This window comes from Sus scrofa, chromosome 7 (genome assembly GCF_000003025.6).
Source record: "Sus scrofa isolate TJ Tabasco breed Duroc chromosome 7, Sscrofa11.1, whole genome shotgun sequence".
NCBI classification, from domain to species: domain Eukaryota; kingdom Metazoa; phylum Chordata; class Mammalia; order Artiodactyla; family Suidae; genus Sus; species Sus scrofa.
The window spans coordinates 66,163,886-66,182,963 of NC_010449.5; the positions used below are offsets into that span (position 1 = coordinate 66,163,886).

At 39.1% G+C, this 19,078-nt stretch overlaps 1 protein-coding gene across 1 annotated transcript in view; it reads right to left on the bottom strand.

The window, feature by feature from the left end:
- The window catches only part of NPAS3 (neuronal PAS domain protein 3), an 875,835-nt gene that overhangs the window by 238,900 nt on the left and 617,857 nt on the right, over nt 1–19,078 (bottom strand). The window contains 1 exon segment of the mRNA XM_021099860.1: nt 12,444–12,533. Within this exon segment, the coding sequence (XP_020955519.1) occupies nt 12,444–12,533 (90 nt within the window).

Below are 19,078 nucleotides of genomic sequence, written 5' to 3' on the forward strand. Positions count from 1 at the left end.
ATAATAATAATAATGGTTAATAATGAATGCTTGGGAGTAAAGAGGGATAGGTTTAAATGCTTGTTCTGCCACTTCCTAGTTGTCATAATTTGGGCAAGCTATTTAACCTGGCTGAGCCTCAGTTTTCTCATCAATAAAATGGAGATAGTAATTGTAACCAACAAGAGTTAGATGATAGTAAAGTGCTTAGGACAATGCCCGGCACACAGTAAGGGCTTAATAAATGTCAGTTTTAATTGCCTTCCATTGTGAAGCTATGTATTTGACAGGGACACTTCACAGAGAAGACAGTAGGAGCACACAAGTCAATCATACAGGTACTAATACCACATCATTGTTTAGAATTCTATATGAGTGTGTTCATGCTTTTTGTATTCTTGGACACCCTATGTTTGGGAAATGTAATAAATATAAATTGACTATGTTTAAATGTCTGGAGTCAATAAAATCTGTATTTCTTCTCACAAATGAAGTACCTTTGTGAAAAAGAAAGTCAGTCTGTCCTTTGCATTAGCCCAGAATGAAAGGGTAACAGCGAGGTATCTGGGAGAACTGCAGTTATTGACATCACTGACCTATAAACATAGCCCCTTCAGCATGATATACAGCACTTCAGTACCCTTGTTTTTCTATAATTGCTATTACCGAAGCCTTTCAATTTCAAGTGCTCAAACGAGAGCAATTCATATTTCAGATAATCTGCCAACAAGGAAAACTAATTTCAAAATATTTGATCATAAAAGTTGTCCTCAGCTTCTACAGAGATAATTTAGTCAAATAATATCAGATAATCTGAAAGCAGACTTAGCAGGAAATTGCTTGGGACTCCATCTAAGCAGCCTCCATTTGCACTTACATAAATGTACTGAAAGTGTAGGAGACTTTGACAGCCTGCCATATGTGATTTCATTCCATAGCCTACCTACTTTACCATCCAAAGTTATATCCTTTGAAGCATTGCCAGAATTACTTTACCCCAGTAGATATGCTAGATGTGCCCTTTAAAAGCCATATCATTTCTTTTCTACTCTGACTAGTTCAGGGTAGCATCTGCTCAACTAAATTCCTTTGAAGGTTAAAAATAAAATAGCCTACTTCTTCCAGGCTCCCCTCCCCCACCCCTACACTGGTGCTTAGGATAAAACACCCCACTGGTGAATGAATTTCAGAGAGCACACATTTTAACGAAGGAGCCTGAGAAATTGCCCTTTCGTTTCACACTTGAGAAAAATTAAGATCCAGCCTTCTCGAAGGTCACGTGGCTGATGAGAAGCAGAGACAAGACCAGAGCCAGGTCTCCGGGACCCCAGCCCAGAGGGCTCCCTCCTGTGTCTCCAAAGGCAGAACATCTAACAGATAAAAGCCAGGCCATGCTGGAAACCAACAACAGGAAACACCACCAGTGGAGTGGCTTAATTTTATAAACAGAAAAAATGAACGAATGCTGGGTTTCATATCCAGGAAACATGTGCTTTTGAGAAACAGCCATACTTGGCACTCTCCCTCCTCCGAGCTGCTGACAGTTACAGTCAGTTATTACACTGTTGTGACTTGGAAGCTGATGCCCCCAAACAGATCAAAATTAGTAACATCATGATTCAGGATTGTCTATTTTCCCCTCAGTGTGCTAATCTATGCTTCTTTTATAATTATTTTAAAAGGCACTCTCTGATTTCCTGAGCACCGCCCCAGGTGTACTCGGTGATAATGAATGGATAAACATATCACCAAGTGTCACGAAGCGGTTGTGACATTTTAGAAATATCTTCCGTTCCTCAACTCTTCTGATTTCGATAGATGTTACACCCAAGGTTGCTGGCCTGTGTTTTCACTAAAGAGCTGAATGAGTCCCAGTCCTGGCATGATTTACTGGTCTGCTCAAGTGAAAAGGTTCTGAAATGTAGTGAAATGGCACGCCCGGGCCTTCCTTGGTCTTCGCAGACCCTGTGATGTCAATTCTAATGGAGGAACTAGAAAAATTAAATTTTCTTCCTCCCTCCCTCTCGCCCTTCCTTCCTTTGGAATTGGTTCACGGTCTCAACACCTCCTATCCTCGAATTTGCATCTTCTGTCCTGAGGGATGTGCAGACTTCTGTAATTCACAAAGATACGCAGACAGGACATCACCAGCCTGTGGGGCCTCACTGCAAGCACTTTGACATGATCCTGAACAACTGGAATGAACAGTCTGACCAGGTTTCCCTCGGCCAGACGACCAGGCTGCCAGCAACATCCCCCTGACAACTGGCCACCGAAGCCAGGAGATCCTCGTGCTTATGAGGAGCGGTGAGTCCCGTTTGCTCTTAAAAAGTTGTCTGCCAACAGAACCTCATTTTCCACACAGTCATTTCTGATTGATCTTAAATTGGAATGCCTCTAAACACTTTAATTTTGGGGCCTCTCTCCCTTGTCTTCAACCACCCCCCTCTTCTGATTTTAGTAAGTAGACAATGATTCTCTGCAAAGATATTTAAAAGCAAGATATTTAAAAGCAAGAACTCCCTACTTAAAGGAATACTTCATAATACAAAAAAATCTTTAGTCATTTTGCATTCAGTTCTTTAGTCAATTTTGTTAGCCTCAATATTTCTTAAAACAAAGCAAGCCTGTACATTTCATGGGGAAAAACCAGATCCTAGCTAGCATTACCATTCCTGTTTTCTAGAGACATTTCTCGGCATCTCTGCTATATATAGCCAAGCACATTTTGAGCAATTTTTTTTAAGCTCCTAAAAGTATCAAATTTAATAATTAGGGATTTTGATTAACCAGATCTATGCATCTAATATAGTATAGCAGGAACAAACACCTGAAAGTTCAAGAAAGGCTATAGAATGATAGCAAAACTCAAGTTCTGGAAACTATCTCCTATGTGTGTGCTTCTTAAAGCCTTAGCTCTTTCCTAATCAAGAGGCAATCTTCTATTGTTTCCTTGACAAAGAGTTACTAAAAGAGATTGCCTGTGGTTCTAAAGCAATGCTCCTAGTAGGGAGAGAGGCCAAAAGGGAGGGGGCTGATTGACATTTCTTGCTTTTCTAAAACCTAGAGGAGAAGCTGAATGGAATCTATGATTCCTTACCTGATGTCCAAATGCTGCATTCCTGACATACATCTAATATCTACCAAACACCACACCTGGCACACAGGTATTCTTTGTCACCTCTGCCAAAGCCCCTGCCTTGTCCTAAAAACACCCAACCTCAAACCACTTTCCTCTTTCTGAGGGAAAACTTCTTTCTGCATGCATTCTCTTGCTCTCAAAAAGTTTGCATAGTTATTGAAAGTAATAGATTTAATCTGCCAGCACATTAAAAATTAACAGCATTGGAGGAAGTTTTTGTCTTATTATTGAATGTGGTAAATTTGCAGATGTAGGGGGCTGAAAGGGGGAGGAGACACCCAAAGGAAGGTCTGGTGTGCTATTTCAGTGAATCATTTTGGAAGTTATTTATATCAGTAGATAAAAGTGCAGTGTTCACAAAAACCAAATCGGAAAGAAATCAATTTTTAACATTTATATACACACAGAAGGCATGTGAACAGACATCTATTTACACACGTATATCTCAAAAGATGCTCTAAATCATTGCAACGACTGCTATCAGTCTTTTTAAACATGACTATTTAGGAAAAAGATTGTATCTTTGGACTGTCATCCAAAGGGGGCAGAAGAAATAAGAAGGATAAAAAGCCACCGGGCATTTGTTGTCTAAAACCAGCATCGATTTTCAGGTTATCAGCCTGGTTCTAGACCTCATGCAAAAACCGAAAGTCGATTTCCTTATTAAATTCCAGCTGAAATTATCACTGAAATTGTTGCCATGTTACTCCTGTCATGAAAACCTTGTCTTCTTATGTAAGAGCTAAAACCCAATACAGGTTGAATGTGTGTGTGTAGAAATGAAATTTAGGTTTCACATGAATTTAACGATTTTATGACCTTCTTCCCAGGAGGTCAAGTTATTTCTTATTCTTCATATGAGCAGTTTGCCCTCGCTCATCACTCTCACAGGGGCCAGGCTAACTGAGGAAGGCTTAGGTGTAGAGGTACTATTTTGCATATATTGCCTCTATAAGCCCCACATTATAGACAGAAATTATCTTTACTTTCCAACTTTGCATAATAAAATAAGCCATTAAATTAATACCGTATAGAAAATACTGCTTGTCAGGCAAAGAAATGTACATTGCTTTCCAGAAAACTGGGGACATTACATTGCCAATGCCTGCATGAATAATACATGTGTTAATTCAGAAAAACACCATTTCATTATTTAAAAATGAATAAATTACGGATGTAGAATGATGACTAAATTTTCTTCTCCATCTCACTCTTGCTTAGTGCTCTACCTTAAAAGTGAATATGGAAACAACATTTTATCCATACAAATAAAACAAGCTAGCTCCTCAAAAAGTATGTTTTCTCACTTTAGAATTCTTGATCCCAGAAAATGAAGACACTGTACTTCCTTTTTTCTCGTGATCATATTAACATCAGAAATTAAGAAGCAGCGCAAAAGGCCTTCAAATTATACATTTGAAAACAGTGAGCCCATCTTTTATTGTCTTGTGATTCTGTGATTCAGTCTAACTAGAAAAGCCTCTTTTGCATACTGACTTTCTGTGTTTTAGCCTCGACGCCTGGTAAGATATGTTCAAAGGAATAAATAAGGAGAATATAATTCTCATGTATGATGACGCAAATTTCCTTCATTTTCTTTCAGAGATTTTGTTTTACTCTGAAGGCCTGTTAAAAAATAAGTCCCATTTGGGAACTGATGAAAGCCTGGAAGAGAGAAAGCAATGCACCAGTAATAAGAAATTAATTTGGAGTTAAAATAAGCAAAACATTCCCATGCAGCGCGTTTAGGCTGAGCATAAAGTGACAGCCAGCAGATTATTCCACCAATTTCTAATGCTGGGAATTCGGATGGCATTTACTAGCATAACCTTTCAACTCTGAGCACATCAATAGAGGCCGACAGTGGCTTGAAATATGATTCTTTGCAGATAGCATATCCTCATTCATCTGACTGTGCTGCTCTGTGCTCCATTGCACAAACAGCGTCTCACCCACTTCTGAGAGGACACTAATAAAAAAGGCATCAATTTTCAGCTCTAGTACTACTGTGATCTCTTTATATGTTCGACATCCAACATTAAATTAAAATGCTGTTATAAATCCTACTTTCTGAATCTGGAATGAGTGTTGGGTTTTTGTCGCATGAGACTGCAGCAAATCTTGTCAAAAGCAAGGAAGCACGTCTTGTTCACTCAGAATTAATGTTGTGGATGAAAGAAGGAGGTAAAAGGGGTTGACTATGGTGAACTGAGGGTGTCAGAGCCAGTGGGGACGGTAGCTTCAGGGGGCCAACCCCGGCAGGGTATTGGCTGCTTTCAAGAAATGGCTAATCGAGAATTGTAATTATCAACAACAAGCTCTGTGGCAGGAAGATTCCTGATAAACAGACAGGCACACGCACACACATCCATATATGTTAACGGAAGAATTTTAAGCATAAAAAAAAATTGTCACTTATTCCTCTCTGGCAGAAAAATATTTTCCAAATACCAGTGGTCCTGAGAAAGCCTCGTGGATTACATCAAATTTCTGCCACAGAGGCAGCCACGACAATTCAAAGCCCATCAACCCACGGTGATGTGCTCTCTGGGCCGTATGTCAGTATTACATAATTTTAAAGTTTTAAAGAAAAATACCTAGAATTACTGGATGGTGAGGGAACGACATAATACAGAAACTAAGTGGTATGGATTCAAACATACTTTCAGCGGGAAGACTGTAGGGGAAGAAAAAAACAAAAACAAAACCGAAAAACAAGCCTTGCAAGTACATGGGAGATAGAAATGGGCTAGCTTATCCCATTTTGCTAAGGATGGCAACACACCACGGAGAAGGAGGAAATGTTTCTAATCTGTCTGATAAAAAGATCCCTGCTAATACAGGTTATCCCCTAGAACTCTGGGAACTAAAAGGTAATAAGGGTTTCCACAAAGATGCGGTGCACAGAACTGCGCTGTTCCTCCTCATTCATAATTATGGATGAAATAGAGGCGTGTTTGCCTATTTGGGAGGGTGGGGTGGAAGGAAAAGCAGGGAGAGCACGCAGTTCAATATCTGGATCGAACAGAGGAACTTTTTCCCCCAAGGATCCTGCCGGGAGGAACCTTGACATGCACAAAGTCAGAACGTAGACAAAGTTGCCCTGGTGAGCACGATAAGGTCACCCGTGGGATTGCTGAGATTATCTCTGTCAAGCACTCGGACAGCATGCAGTCAAATGATGCATCATGCAGTCATTTTCGGGGGGGAAAATCAATTTCTTCACCAGGTCGCTATTTGCTTTTCAAAGTGCCCTTGTAGGCCTTCACCACCAAGCATTTATCAATTTAAATGTTGTAAATTGATAATGTGCCACTGGGCCTTGTCCTATTTCTGAATTATTTTGATACTTATATTTTCTCAATAGTCTTGAAGCCCTCAGAGCTTCCACACTCAAAAGGGCATTTTTCTTTGTTACACAAGAAGTGATGAACTTTTTATGATTAGTACGGGAGAAAAAATGCAGGCTTGCTGAGGTTAAAACCCAACAATAACAACAAAACAAGCTACAGAAAATGATGCATTTTTTTCTGTACTTATTTTTAATTAAGGTATGTCTATTTGACTGACTTTAAAGGGGGGGCACAAAGCAATATTTGGAGAGCTGTGTGTATTCATTTATTGAAGAAACTCTGGTTATTGTAGTGTGGCATAAATTTCATATACCAACTGAAAAATGTTAACACTTGGCTCCATTATTATAAGCCCTCTGCTGTGTTGAAATAATACATTTTTGTCTTTATAGTCTGTCTATCTAGGATGTGATGATGCCACACAAGAGCAATAATTTGTAAGCTAATGCCTTCTTTTTTTCACCCCACTAAAGAAATATATATATTTATCTTTTACAGGCACGGAAGTGAGAGTATTAACCACATACTAACCTCAACTTGATTTGCATTGAAAAACACAGAATGGGAGAGTTGAGGCTTCACTTTGGAAAAGCAAAAGAAAGACATGGCAGTTGCAAAGCATCTTTAACCTCCAGTGATTTATTGGCCCTCGGCCAAGTTATCAGGGGAATCTAATTCTTCTTTATTATCAAATAAACCACATTTGGCACCATGGTTCCCTTTCAGAATAGCTTCACAAATAGACTGAGCTCTGTCATTTATTTGACCTTGTACTTGTGTGCAGTAGCTGTAATTTTATTTGCCATTCTATATAACAAATGCAGAGAAACTTAAAATATGGAGATGAACAACAGCATGGGGAAAGGAGTTCATGGTAAATATATCTGCATGGCTGAAAAAAACAAAGACCAAATTTTAAACAACCATCTACCCCTTTTCCCCTTCACCTCTATTAGCTCTCACAGCTGCAGCCACCCTACCCCTTTCAGCAAGCTGCCTTGAACCAAGTCAGTGTGTAACCTTGTGTGCAGCTACCTCCCAGCTGGCTTACAAAGGCAAGGGAGTATCTTCTACCAGGATGGAGATTTGGTGAGAAGAAGAAAAGTGACTCATAGGCAGGCTGGGTGCTGGAGGCCAAGGGGGGTGATTAGTGTATTTCAAGAGAGGGTTTAGCTGGCTGTAGGGTATTTTCTCATGATATCACGGTATAAAAATCTGTTAATTTCCCAGTCTGCTCTAGGCCCCATTACGTTTTAAATAGAATTCTCTGCTAACTTGAAAACATTTTGCTGGCACAGATGTGCATCACAATCATCATCTCTTACCCCACTTTCAAGATAAAATGTTTTCAGAAGATAAGAGTCCATTTTTATCCTCTGGTTAACTGAGACCCATGTCCTCTGCCTCTACAAATAAAATGCTGAATTTCTCATCTGTATTTAAAAGAACATGCAGGATTCGTGTACGGGTTAGGGAAATCTTATTCAAAAGCACCTAAACCATCGAACTAGTCAATGTTATTGTTAAGTCCTAGATGGCAGAACACCAGCCTCAAAGTGATTTTTGCCACACCGACATTGGAGGGAAGAAGGATCTTCTGCTGCTCAGGAGATTTGCAGTATGTGCTCATGTTTGTTATATGGGTCATTACAGCCTGGCTCTGAATGTGGACTCCAGTGGAAGCAAATCATTCCATCATAATCCACATAGTCACCCCTACCAGAAATTACGTTTGGGACTTATTTTTATATTTCAGTCCCAGAAAAACTTTGCTTTCCTTAAGAAGTGATACTTCCTTATTTTTGATGGATGACTATATTTGCCTTTTTACCAAGAAGTTCATAGGTAAATGTGACACTTTATCAGACCATCTATACCCCTTCTTATAAGCCTTTACTGTGTTCTCCTATGACGTAGTAACTCATTATCTGCTTTCATCTTTTTTCTCATACTGTAATTCTATTTTTCCATTATTTTTATTGTGTGTGTATGTATATATACATACATATATACATACATATATACATACACACACATGCATATATATACATATATACTTTTTACAGCTGCACCTGAGGCATATGGAAGTTCCCAGGCTAGGCGTCAAATTGGAGCTGCAGCTGCCAGTCTGTGCCACAGTCACAGCAATGTGGGATCTGAGCCACGTCTGCAACCTACACCACAGCCTGTACCAATGCCAGATCCTTAACCATAGTGTGAGGCCAGGGATCGAACCCACATCCTCATGGACACTGTATTAGGTTCTTAATCCACTGAGCCACAATGGGAACTCCTACTGTATATGTTTATGCAAGCTATTTCATTTTTGGAAAGAGAAGGGTATAAGCCAACAAATAAATATTTCTCTAAGCTTTAACTTCTATATGGAAGTAGAAGTGCTCTTAATTTATTGTATTAAGTCTCTTTTGGATTTTTTTTAGTGATTAAGGCCCTTACAAGTGGGAAAAATTTAATAAAAGCTGGCTACCCATCACTGCGGCATTTTCAGTATTAGGGAAACCACTGTTTTATTTCTTCATTCTTATTTCTGTCTGTTCCATTGTAAGGAAAGAGCAGAGTTGTCTTTAGCAGTTCTGGACACCATCACCAGGCATAAGAAGTCATGTAATCTCCATGAAAATGAAACCTAGAAATGATATTTGGGGATCTTCCTTAAGATAAGGTCTCTTAGTGAGTACCTGGGAATTATTTGTACCCAGATATGTAAGTCAACAGTGCATTTTCCTACCACTTAAAACCACATCTTAGATGTTAAGTTAAATAAGTATCTCTGGAAAAGTCAAAGGCTCGCTGAAGGTGTTTGGACATCATCAGAGATCACTTCATTCCATCATCATGACAACATGAAAATATCTTAAAGAGCATAAGTGGCATGCACACATCCAGGACACCTGGAACTGCTCCACTCAGTGGAGTGGAGGTGAAAAACTCGCTCCAGCTGTCTCTACATTCATGCTACACAACTGAATTTGGTAGAAGTTTCTCTAGTTAGTTTTCTCTTGAGCCAAAAAAGAATCCTAATTCTTTCCTGAGACCATAAGCCATTTTAAAGCTACCATATTTATTTACATGTTGAAAGAAAATCAAACTGAAGGCGGAATATCTTGAGAATTACAAATGCATACACAGCTATGCTCCAACAAACTGACACATTCACAATATTCCTCAACAATTTCACTGGATACATATTTGATGATGCAGTTACATGCTGCATTAATTTATCCACACTGTCTTATCACTGTCTAGAATCTGATGGGAGAACCACTGAGTCAGAATTGTAGGACACAACCAGAGTGTTTGGTTTGCATTTAATTAAGTGTGTGTGTATATATGTATAAAAGATTAATTGAATAACTCTGAGTACATTTTATACTGTATGTCACCACAACTTACAGAGAGACTGAAGAAACTTGGGAAGGGTTGTGTCTCCCTCCATTACCCTTTTAGGACTTAGAACATTAATTGAGTTGGAAAACCATCTCTGAAGTTTTAGCATAGGTTTTTTTTTTCTCCTCATTCTTTGGGCATTTAAAAATATACCACACTCCTATCATATTATTTTAATGTTAACCCAGAACTATTTTTAAATTTGTTTTGAACTCTAAACACACACATTGGTATATGCAGAAATCACCTTGTTGTGTTATCCTTCATGATTTCAGTTGCATAATGCTTCCAGATGAAGACTTCTGCCCTATACCACATATTTTTGTGTCCACTGTGGCAACATTGGACATATCCACCACAGAGGGCAATGGCCCATCGTGGACAGCATCTGCCCCTGGGTGAATCAAGATTCTGACTATGGATACGCACTTTAAAAGCCATGCCATGCAAAGGCATGGAAGGACTGCACAGAAGTTGCCAGCTACTGTACCATGTCTACATAGCTGCTTTATTCTCAGAAACTTCAATTATTTGCCTCAGATTTTAGAAGACAGATTTAATGTTACAGTATAAAAGCAGGGAAATCTATTGCTTTTAAGGAGAAACCAGCACAGGGTTAAAGCCAAATTTTTCTTGAACAGATGATATTTCAGATGGCCACACTATTCCAGATGCATCAATTTCCTTGAAAATCCAATCCATATATGTGCATATGCTGTGCTGGCAGGAGGACTGACTGAAATGGCCAAAACCCAAGAGCTAATATTCTTTTGGCCAGAATAATGCAATTATTATTTTCCTAGCTATCAGTCTAAGCATACAGAGCCATCTGTTATGCAAAGCAAACATACACATCTCAATTACAGAAAATGCAGTTGCCTTGACAGAATTTGGATTACACCACTAACCAGGGCTGTAAAATGTGTTTTGAGCTAGTCTATAATGGATGCTTTTCAGGAGTTCCCTAATTAGCATTTACCTGCTTAAACTAATTATTCATCCTTCTTCTTCACTGGCTTATTAAACTTTGTTGGATACTCTGCATAAAACAGATGAATATGGGCACCACAGAACAACAAACAGTGTTTTTCCATTCTATACAGTATTAACACGGTGGCACACCAATTTCAGCATTGGAGATTCTCAATGCTGGGTCCCAGACAGATTAAGACAAGGCTTCAAGTCTCTTAAAAGCTACTGCAAAACTGGAATTTTCAACTAGATGCAGGGATACTAATAATGACTTGACCACAGCCCAGTTTCTATCATTCGATTTGCTCAAGTCCACATAAAATAGAATTTCTAGGTACACTGGAGCCAATAGCTTTGCATGTCCTTCAAGGAAGAGTTAATGGATCCCTGCTTGGATTCTCAAAAGTAAATAATTAAATTTGGCAGTGTTTCTCCTCCTCCCCCAACCCTCCTCAAATGCCAAATATCTCCCTTTATTATTTCCCAGTGTCTTTCTTGATTTAGCTATTACCCAGCAAACTCACTAACAGGCAAAATGTTCCACCCACGCTGGATGCCCCCTTAGAGCAGTGCCAGCTTTCAGAAGCAATGAGTCTAGGGTGGGTCCTGCTTAAGAGGAGAGAGACGAATCTTATCTCCATCTTTAGCTCAAAGGAGCAACTGAATGAAAAGTAGATTATCCAACTTGGCAGATCATCACATACATGCAAAATCCCTCCCACTGAGGCTGTGTTTGTCTCGTGCCAAACCACCAGATGAAACGGGTCAAACTCAGCCAATCACCTGTATGGGCACAAATAGCCAGATGTTCAGCATTTTTATGGAGAAAACATCTGGATAATTAGTGGAACTGCAGACTTTTCTTCAGGGTATTTTGGCATTCTGGAGCTGCAGCCTGTGTCTTGGACTCCAATGAAAGTAAAATTTTTCTCTTCCTGGGGAACATCAAGAGCTAAACATCTAGGATTTTATCCCTTGCTCCAGCTGCCTCCATCTTCTTTTCTTTTCACCTCTGACAGACACATGTGAGTAATTAAATTGGAAATAATGAAAGATTATCTTATTTTATGAAATTGTCTTTCAGCAATAAGAAGCATTTGCAAAGGCAGCAAAATTCACCCTTGCTGGAACCCTCCCTGAAACACATTTTAATGGTATCTTTCAGCATTTCTTGACTCCAAATGACTCCCTGTCATTGTGTCAGCTCCCAGGATAGTGCAGGGTCCTCCATAAACATCCAGTAATAGGACACAAGGGAAGCACTATTAGTGTGTCCCTCTCCTACAGGGCCCAGAGGTTTCAAAGTTCAAAACAACCGAGGGAAGAAACTTCATTTGTTCTCAATAAATTAATAATGATCCTTGGAGGGGGGGTGAGGAAGGGGCCTAAAGTTTTAGAGCACAAGTTGATTCCCAATGTTCTGAACTGACATACAATTTTTCCCACTGACTTTGTGAGAAGAGTCAGGTAGAGGCATTAAAGAATAAATTGGATAATTCATGCTAAATAGAGAGTCTGTTGAAGAAGGAAAGCCATGAGGCTGAAGGAGGTTTCACAACGCTGTCAAGAATCTAAATTGTTTTACTTACTTGTGAGAGGCCTAGGTAGATGGAGACTGTTTCAGAAATGTACAAAAATTTTCCTTCTTGATTTAGTGCAAATACAAAGCCATCCAGGGACTGCAGAAAAAATAAATATATCAATAGGTTAATACGTATATATGATGGGGAGGTAGTTAATAAGGTATCTGATACAAAGCAACACATAACCAAATTTAAGACCATTTTTTTCCTTCATATTGAACAGAAGTCCTAAGATTTTGACTGCTGTATTAGACATGAACAAATGAAAGGTCTGAATTAAGACTCTAAGCTTTCCTTCATTTCAGGGACTTCCTTATGTCTCCATCATTTTGATCAAGATGCATTACGTTCATGCAGAAAATCAGGTCATGTCGATTTTATGAGATCTTGCCTTTATTTATTTATTTTTGGATTCAGTAGTTACTGAGATTAAATCAGCACAATTCTCTATTAAATAGCTGAACAGGGATGAAGACTGTAATGGAATGAGAGAAAAAAAGAGTTCCCATATGAAGAGCAAGTAAAACCACCACTTGAGCTACTATGGACATCAATAATTTGTTAACTAATAAAGGATTATGTTCTTCTTACTCCCAGTGCCTATTGTGTCAGAACAAATAGGAAAAGTCAATATATTATGGGCAAATATTATAAATTATAGGCTGAAGTATTATAAACTGTAATCCTTTTTTTTTTTTGCAAAACTCTGTATTAAAGTTTTACTGTGAAAGATCTAGTTTCCATTATGGCTCCTGAAATGGAAAGAAAGGAAGAAAGAGAAGGGAAAAAGGAGGATGCCACACATGATCTGTAAGTTCTAAAATCTTATCCACTTTTCAAATGGAAGGCTGCATTTTCAGTTTGATGAATGGTGTAAATCATCACAGACTCCAACTGTAAGACACCACCCAAATTGAGAATAAATTTGCTTCAAATTCTTGAAATCCAAGTGCATCTCATATCCATCATCCTCATGTTTTTTGTTTTGCTTTATTTATTAAGTTTAAACCAGGGAGGTTGCACAAGTACTGCTTGCACAGCAAAAGGGTTTTTAAAGATTAATGGTATTTACAAAGACTATGAATTTGGGAATACAGGAAATCCTCACTGGGAACAAGGTATGTAGCAACATTAAATTAATGACATAATTTTTAAATACAGAAAAGTGGAAGAGGCATGTAAAATTCAGGTAGAAAAATGCACTGCCTAAAATCTCAGCAATAATTTCATTCTTTTAAAATACTGAACTTTTGGGAACTATATATGTATACATGAAATAAATATATATATATGTGTGTGTACGTATCTTTCTGGGAATGAATTGTGTGTGTGTGTGTGTGTGTGTGTGTGTGTGTGTGTGTATGAAATTTGGATTCTATACTTCCTGGTCCTTTTTATAGCCCCAAAGGTCAGAAACTATAGTAGCGTCTAATCTCCTACTCTGATTTAGTAGGTTCCGAAAACAATTCAAAAGTTATATTGTATTGTTCCACTAAAAGCAAATTACACAATAGACAAGCTTTTGGTAAAGATAGTACAATAGTAATAGCTAACGTTTATTAAATAGCTCGCATTTATCATGTACTAAGCAGTTTGCATGTATTGTCTCTTAATTTTCACAAGTACCATTTGAGGTAATTATATTATTACCCACATTTTACATATAAGAAAATTGAGCTTGGCAAAGTTAGGCAATGTGCCTGACCCTAGTAAGTGGTAAAGTTAGGATTCAAACTCGGGCTGTCAGGCTCAACTATACCACCTTCCACTAAAAATAAAGATTAACTGATACGATAACATTAATGAAAAGATACATTGGACAGCATTTCTGATGTCAAAATATTTGTATTAAGAGGGAGCCTGTAACTTCTTAAAAATCATCACTTGTTTTTGAATGATTTCTTCAGATAATAGAACCCTACCATTAGGGGTAGGAGATAAATGGGAATAGGGATGACAAGACAGTTCTTAAGTCACTTCCACAAGAGGTCATCTGGTCACCTTTACTTTGTAATGTCTCCCTGAAAACATCTTGGGAACATGGAACAATATCTATGAGAACTGGATCTTATCTTTGACAAAACTGCCAAGCCCTCTGAGGCTCCTGAGACCTAATCCTTCAAGCTTAGAAGTGGTACAGTAGCAGCTGACTTTGAACCAAAAGTGCAAAAGGAGGGAAGTTTTCTTTGTAGAAGTTTGAGAAGCATCTCATTTCAACACGTCTTCATCTCAAACAAGATGTCTCCCAGAGCTAAGGCTGACTCATGAGGATGAAGCCTCCCTCTTCTGACCTTCCCCAGGGAGAAAAGAGCCTGCTTAGGTTTTCCATTCAACCCAAGCCATGACCTGGAATGTAATCACAGGAGATGGCTTACACATGTGTCATCTTCTCAAACTATAAATTGCCATCGTCAGATTGGAAGGACACACAGAGGGAGATCACAAGATAACTTTAATGGGGCAAGTGACAGTCAGAAGGATGCATGAGAGCAGAAGAAAGGATGGATGGTGCTGGCATTGAGATGATCCCTTGTTGCCCAAACTCTCATTTTTCAGATGAATAACCTGAGGCACAGAGAGGCTAAGTGGCTGGGTAAGACCATCCAGCTAGCTCGTGCCAGACCCAGTATTAAATATGCTGCCTCCCATGGTATTAATAAAGCATTTGTGACATTGCATCATCCTGGTCCCAACTCCCAGGAGAATTAATTTCTCAACAATGGGGAATAACAGTCTTACTCATCTTTAACCAACACCTAACCACTGCTCAACTAAGACTTATAAAATCTAGTTCTACCTCCAAGCCCAAAGCTCTTTCCCTTACACCACAATGCTAGAATGACTAAAAGGAATGGCACTTTATTTCCTCCAAGAGCTCTGTTTATGGAGCTATTAGATTATTTGCAGATTCTGATGCCACAGATGTCTAACATCATCTGGGGTATCCCCTGACATTTGGAAGATCAGAGTTAGACTGGATCCTTTCACCGTCTTCTAAAATACTCAGTGTTATTCACTGGCCACCAACACATATCCTTTACTTTATCACTGAAAGGGATGCTGATTTTTTTTTAAGTAAGTTCATACCTCATGTATTTACTAAAATACTAGAGGAGGTTTGGGCACCATAGCAGGGAAAAGGAATATCTGGAGGCTAAACATCTGATGCTATGAAGCAGTGGCGATCTAAGAACTGGCCAGTTTTGTTTGGCAAAAACAGAGGCTTCGACACATGTTCCAATTTCCTGGTGAGATTAAAATGAGGCTATGTCTACATGACACAAAACAGCCAGTCAATGCAATTAAAAATAACGGCCAATTTGGTGGGGGATAAAAACAACTAGTCAGATTAGTTGCTTGTCATTACAAAGGTAAACAAAAGAGGTTAGTTAACTGTATTTCTCACTTTTATGCTTATCATTTCAGAAATCGTATCTGTAGTATGAGATGAACTTGGGTATAATTATCTTTCAAACAAAGAATGGGATAGGAAACCAGGTCTCCAGCAGGTTAGCAAGGTTGCCCTTCACAGTGCCACTACTTTCTGCTTCAGGGTCACCCCTGTCTATAGTTAGCTGTATTTGGCTACTCAGAAAAGTTTTAAGAGTAGCATAAACATTGGTCTAATGTGGTTGTCTTCATTTTAAAAAGTGGGAGGAGGAAGAAAACATTTAATTAATTAGTCTTGGGAACCAAATACAATCAATCTGAAAGTTCTCTAGAAATTTCAAAAATTTTGAAACGAGAAAGCTACTATATACTGAGCAGTTTCAATCACTGCAGGCTACATTTTTTTTTTTTTGCAAAAACTGCCCACTGTTTTCAACAGGCGCCAATTAAGATTCTGGGGTCAAAGGGTTAATTACATCTTCTTACTCAGTATGTAGAATTTTCTGATTATTAACTAAGGTTGGATTAAGATGAAAAAGAACCTACACAAATGTTAATGCTAGTCCCTCCTTGAGAAGATTTATTATAAAGTCACGCTGAAATCTATCTGCTTTCCTCAAAGTAGATGGAGAACAAAAATCTTAGAAGAAACAGTAAAACAGACGTTTTCAAGGCATGGAAGTATCTGATTTATCAAGACAGTTTTCTTATTACTAAAACCAGTTCTTAGCCATCTCGACAGGGCTGATGGGAGATTTCCTTTGTCACATCCCAGTAAGTCTATGAGGTACACAGGCAGCAATGAAGCTTGGATACAGAAGTCAGGAGCTAAAGCATCTCTGAATAATAATGCCTGTAATTATAATTTATATCCCCTGACATCAGTGTAACATATAAAGTGTAAGGCACAGTTTCTTAACCCCAAAAGCTGAGTGCTTCTAACAGTATTTGTCAAATGATGAGGCTATTTCCTTGCAGGGTATGAAACTAACTACAGCTTCATGATTGAAGGTATACTAATGTTTAATGCATTGTGCTAAATGGATTTATATTTGTCAAAGTGGTTTTGTCTCTGCTCTCTTCTTTTTCTGCACATTTCACTGCAGCCAAATTTCAGAGCGGAACTTTTACAGTGGCACCCTTATAGGGATAATTCTCATGTATGTGACTACTCTGAAATTAGTGGTTCTTTCTACTGCATTCCCATATAGAAGAGATAAAAAAATATCACCCAAACTCTTTTCCTATGACCTAACTCCAGTTAGAGTGAAGAATTACCAGTAGGCTAGGTTATTTTAATGACAGATTATTTTAAACTAAGCCTTCACCATCTGTTCCACCCCCTAATTATGAATGCAAAAAGAACATATTTCACAATTACATCAGTAAAAAAGTAAGATATACGTGATTTAAATGCATGCATGTGCTCCATGTCCAATGCACCGTGCATCTGTGATGTTCTCCTCCTCCAGGCTTAGGTTCTGGAGAAAATAACCACCCATGATAAAGTACCGTCTCTGACACACTCAACTTTTCCTTCAAGCCCAGGGTTTTTCATTGTTAGGACATAATTCTGTTAGGACCAGAACAGAACATGAACTGGAGCACAATACTTGCCAGCCATTAGAGACCAGTACTTTTTAACTGTTAAAATGGCTTTGTGTTAACAGGGAGAGGCTGCATGAAAAAATTGCTTCTGCTACCTGAGCAATGGGTTGGCACTGGAGATCCATGAGTCTGCCCTTGAGCCACATCTCCATGGTCATGAAAGAATGAAGAAGCCAAGCACAAAAGAAGTGTGGCCTGGAGAGTGAGGACAGGGCTCTAATACTTATATTTCCCCTCTGTTTTGGCAACAGATAAAAGAGTGAGAAGAAAATTTCTTAGGTTTTTTTTTTTTTGGACTTTGGATACATGAACACTTTGATAGAGCTCATTAGGATGCCATGTTGCCCTGTGACTGCACACAGGCGGTGATGCTGCACCACTCGTGCACACACATGGACTCCCAGCAACCTTGAGGAGAGGTTGCAGTGAGGTCAGAAGGGCCCACCAGTATCTGTTCATGGGGAAGAAACATTTCCCAAATTTTGCCATTGCAATCTGAGTTTTAACCATCCTGCACTGTGCAGAAACAAAAGCCTTATTTTTAGAAGGACTCTAAGCCAAGAATGTATTTCAAAGTGGAGAAAAGCACACATCAAAGGTGTGGGCTTTTATTTAACTCTCAGGAACCTCCCAGAGTTTTCTGGGGCTCCTGCATCTGGTCTCTTCCTTTGTTTCCCCACCAGCGACGGGTCAATAACATGAAGCCTAATAGCACAGGTGTGTGTCATGGTCACATACCAAAGGCCACATGTTCCCCAATCACAATAACAAGTTGGATTAATTCAGTCACATTTGACTATTTTCCCTCTAAAACAGAATTCCAGAACAATAGACCTTGACACCACAAGGCACCTTAAGAGTTTCCTAAAGCACAGAAATCCAAACATCTTAGGTAAGAAAACTGTGCAGAGAGACACAGATGGCCTCTCGTCAGTTCTTGGAGGACAGGTACCAGAATACAAGGGGCGATGCTGAGCTGGTGAAATGTTAAAACATGAAAAGAACAAAGATATCTGCTTTCTATGTGAAGAGCTCAGGTTTTGCTTTTGCTCATTAAAATTCCATTTTGTGGGCACTGTGTATCAAAGTGCTGACCTTTCTTCTCCAGGATGCTAGTTCAAGCCTTATATCCAGGCTTGAGGGAGGTGGATTTCTTGAACATCCAGCCAAATGGACAACAGGCTCTGGTATAAAGAAGGGGGCAACATTTGGTGGACTCATGTGTCTGTGTCTCAATGCCATGGGGGGAACACACAGACTCCACATTATCTGTGGCTTGTCCCCAGGGGACCAGGACCACACCTGAGGCAGAAATGACCACAGTGGCTCACAAGCTCCTTGCCTCCAGGAGAGGCTTCCTGCTAGTTATTCTAGGGCATGAATATCCACTGGAATGTTAAAACATCTCCTTTTTGCGAATGTAGCACATGAATTTACTGGAACACAGGCTCTGCAGAATCCAGGAGCTATTTCCTTACTGTGCATCTTTCCCTTTGAATTCAGAGTCCTCTTTCAAGTTAAAGGAGGAATTCCCAGGTTGGCAGAAATAATATAAGAACTACATTGTACTGGTCCTGAAAGGCCTGCAAATGTCACAGCTTTGCTTTGGCTACACATGGAGCCTGGTCGCACACAGGGTTCCA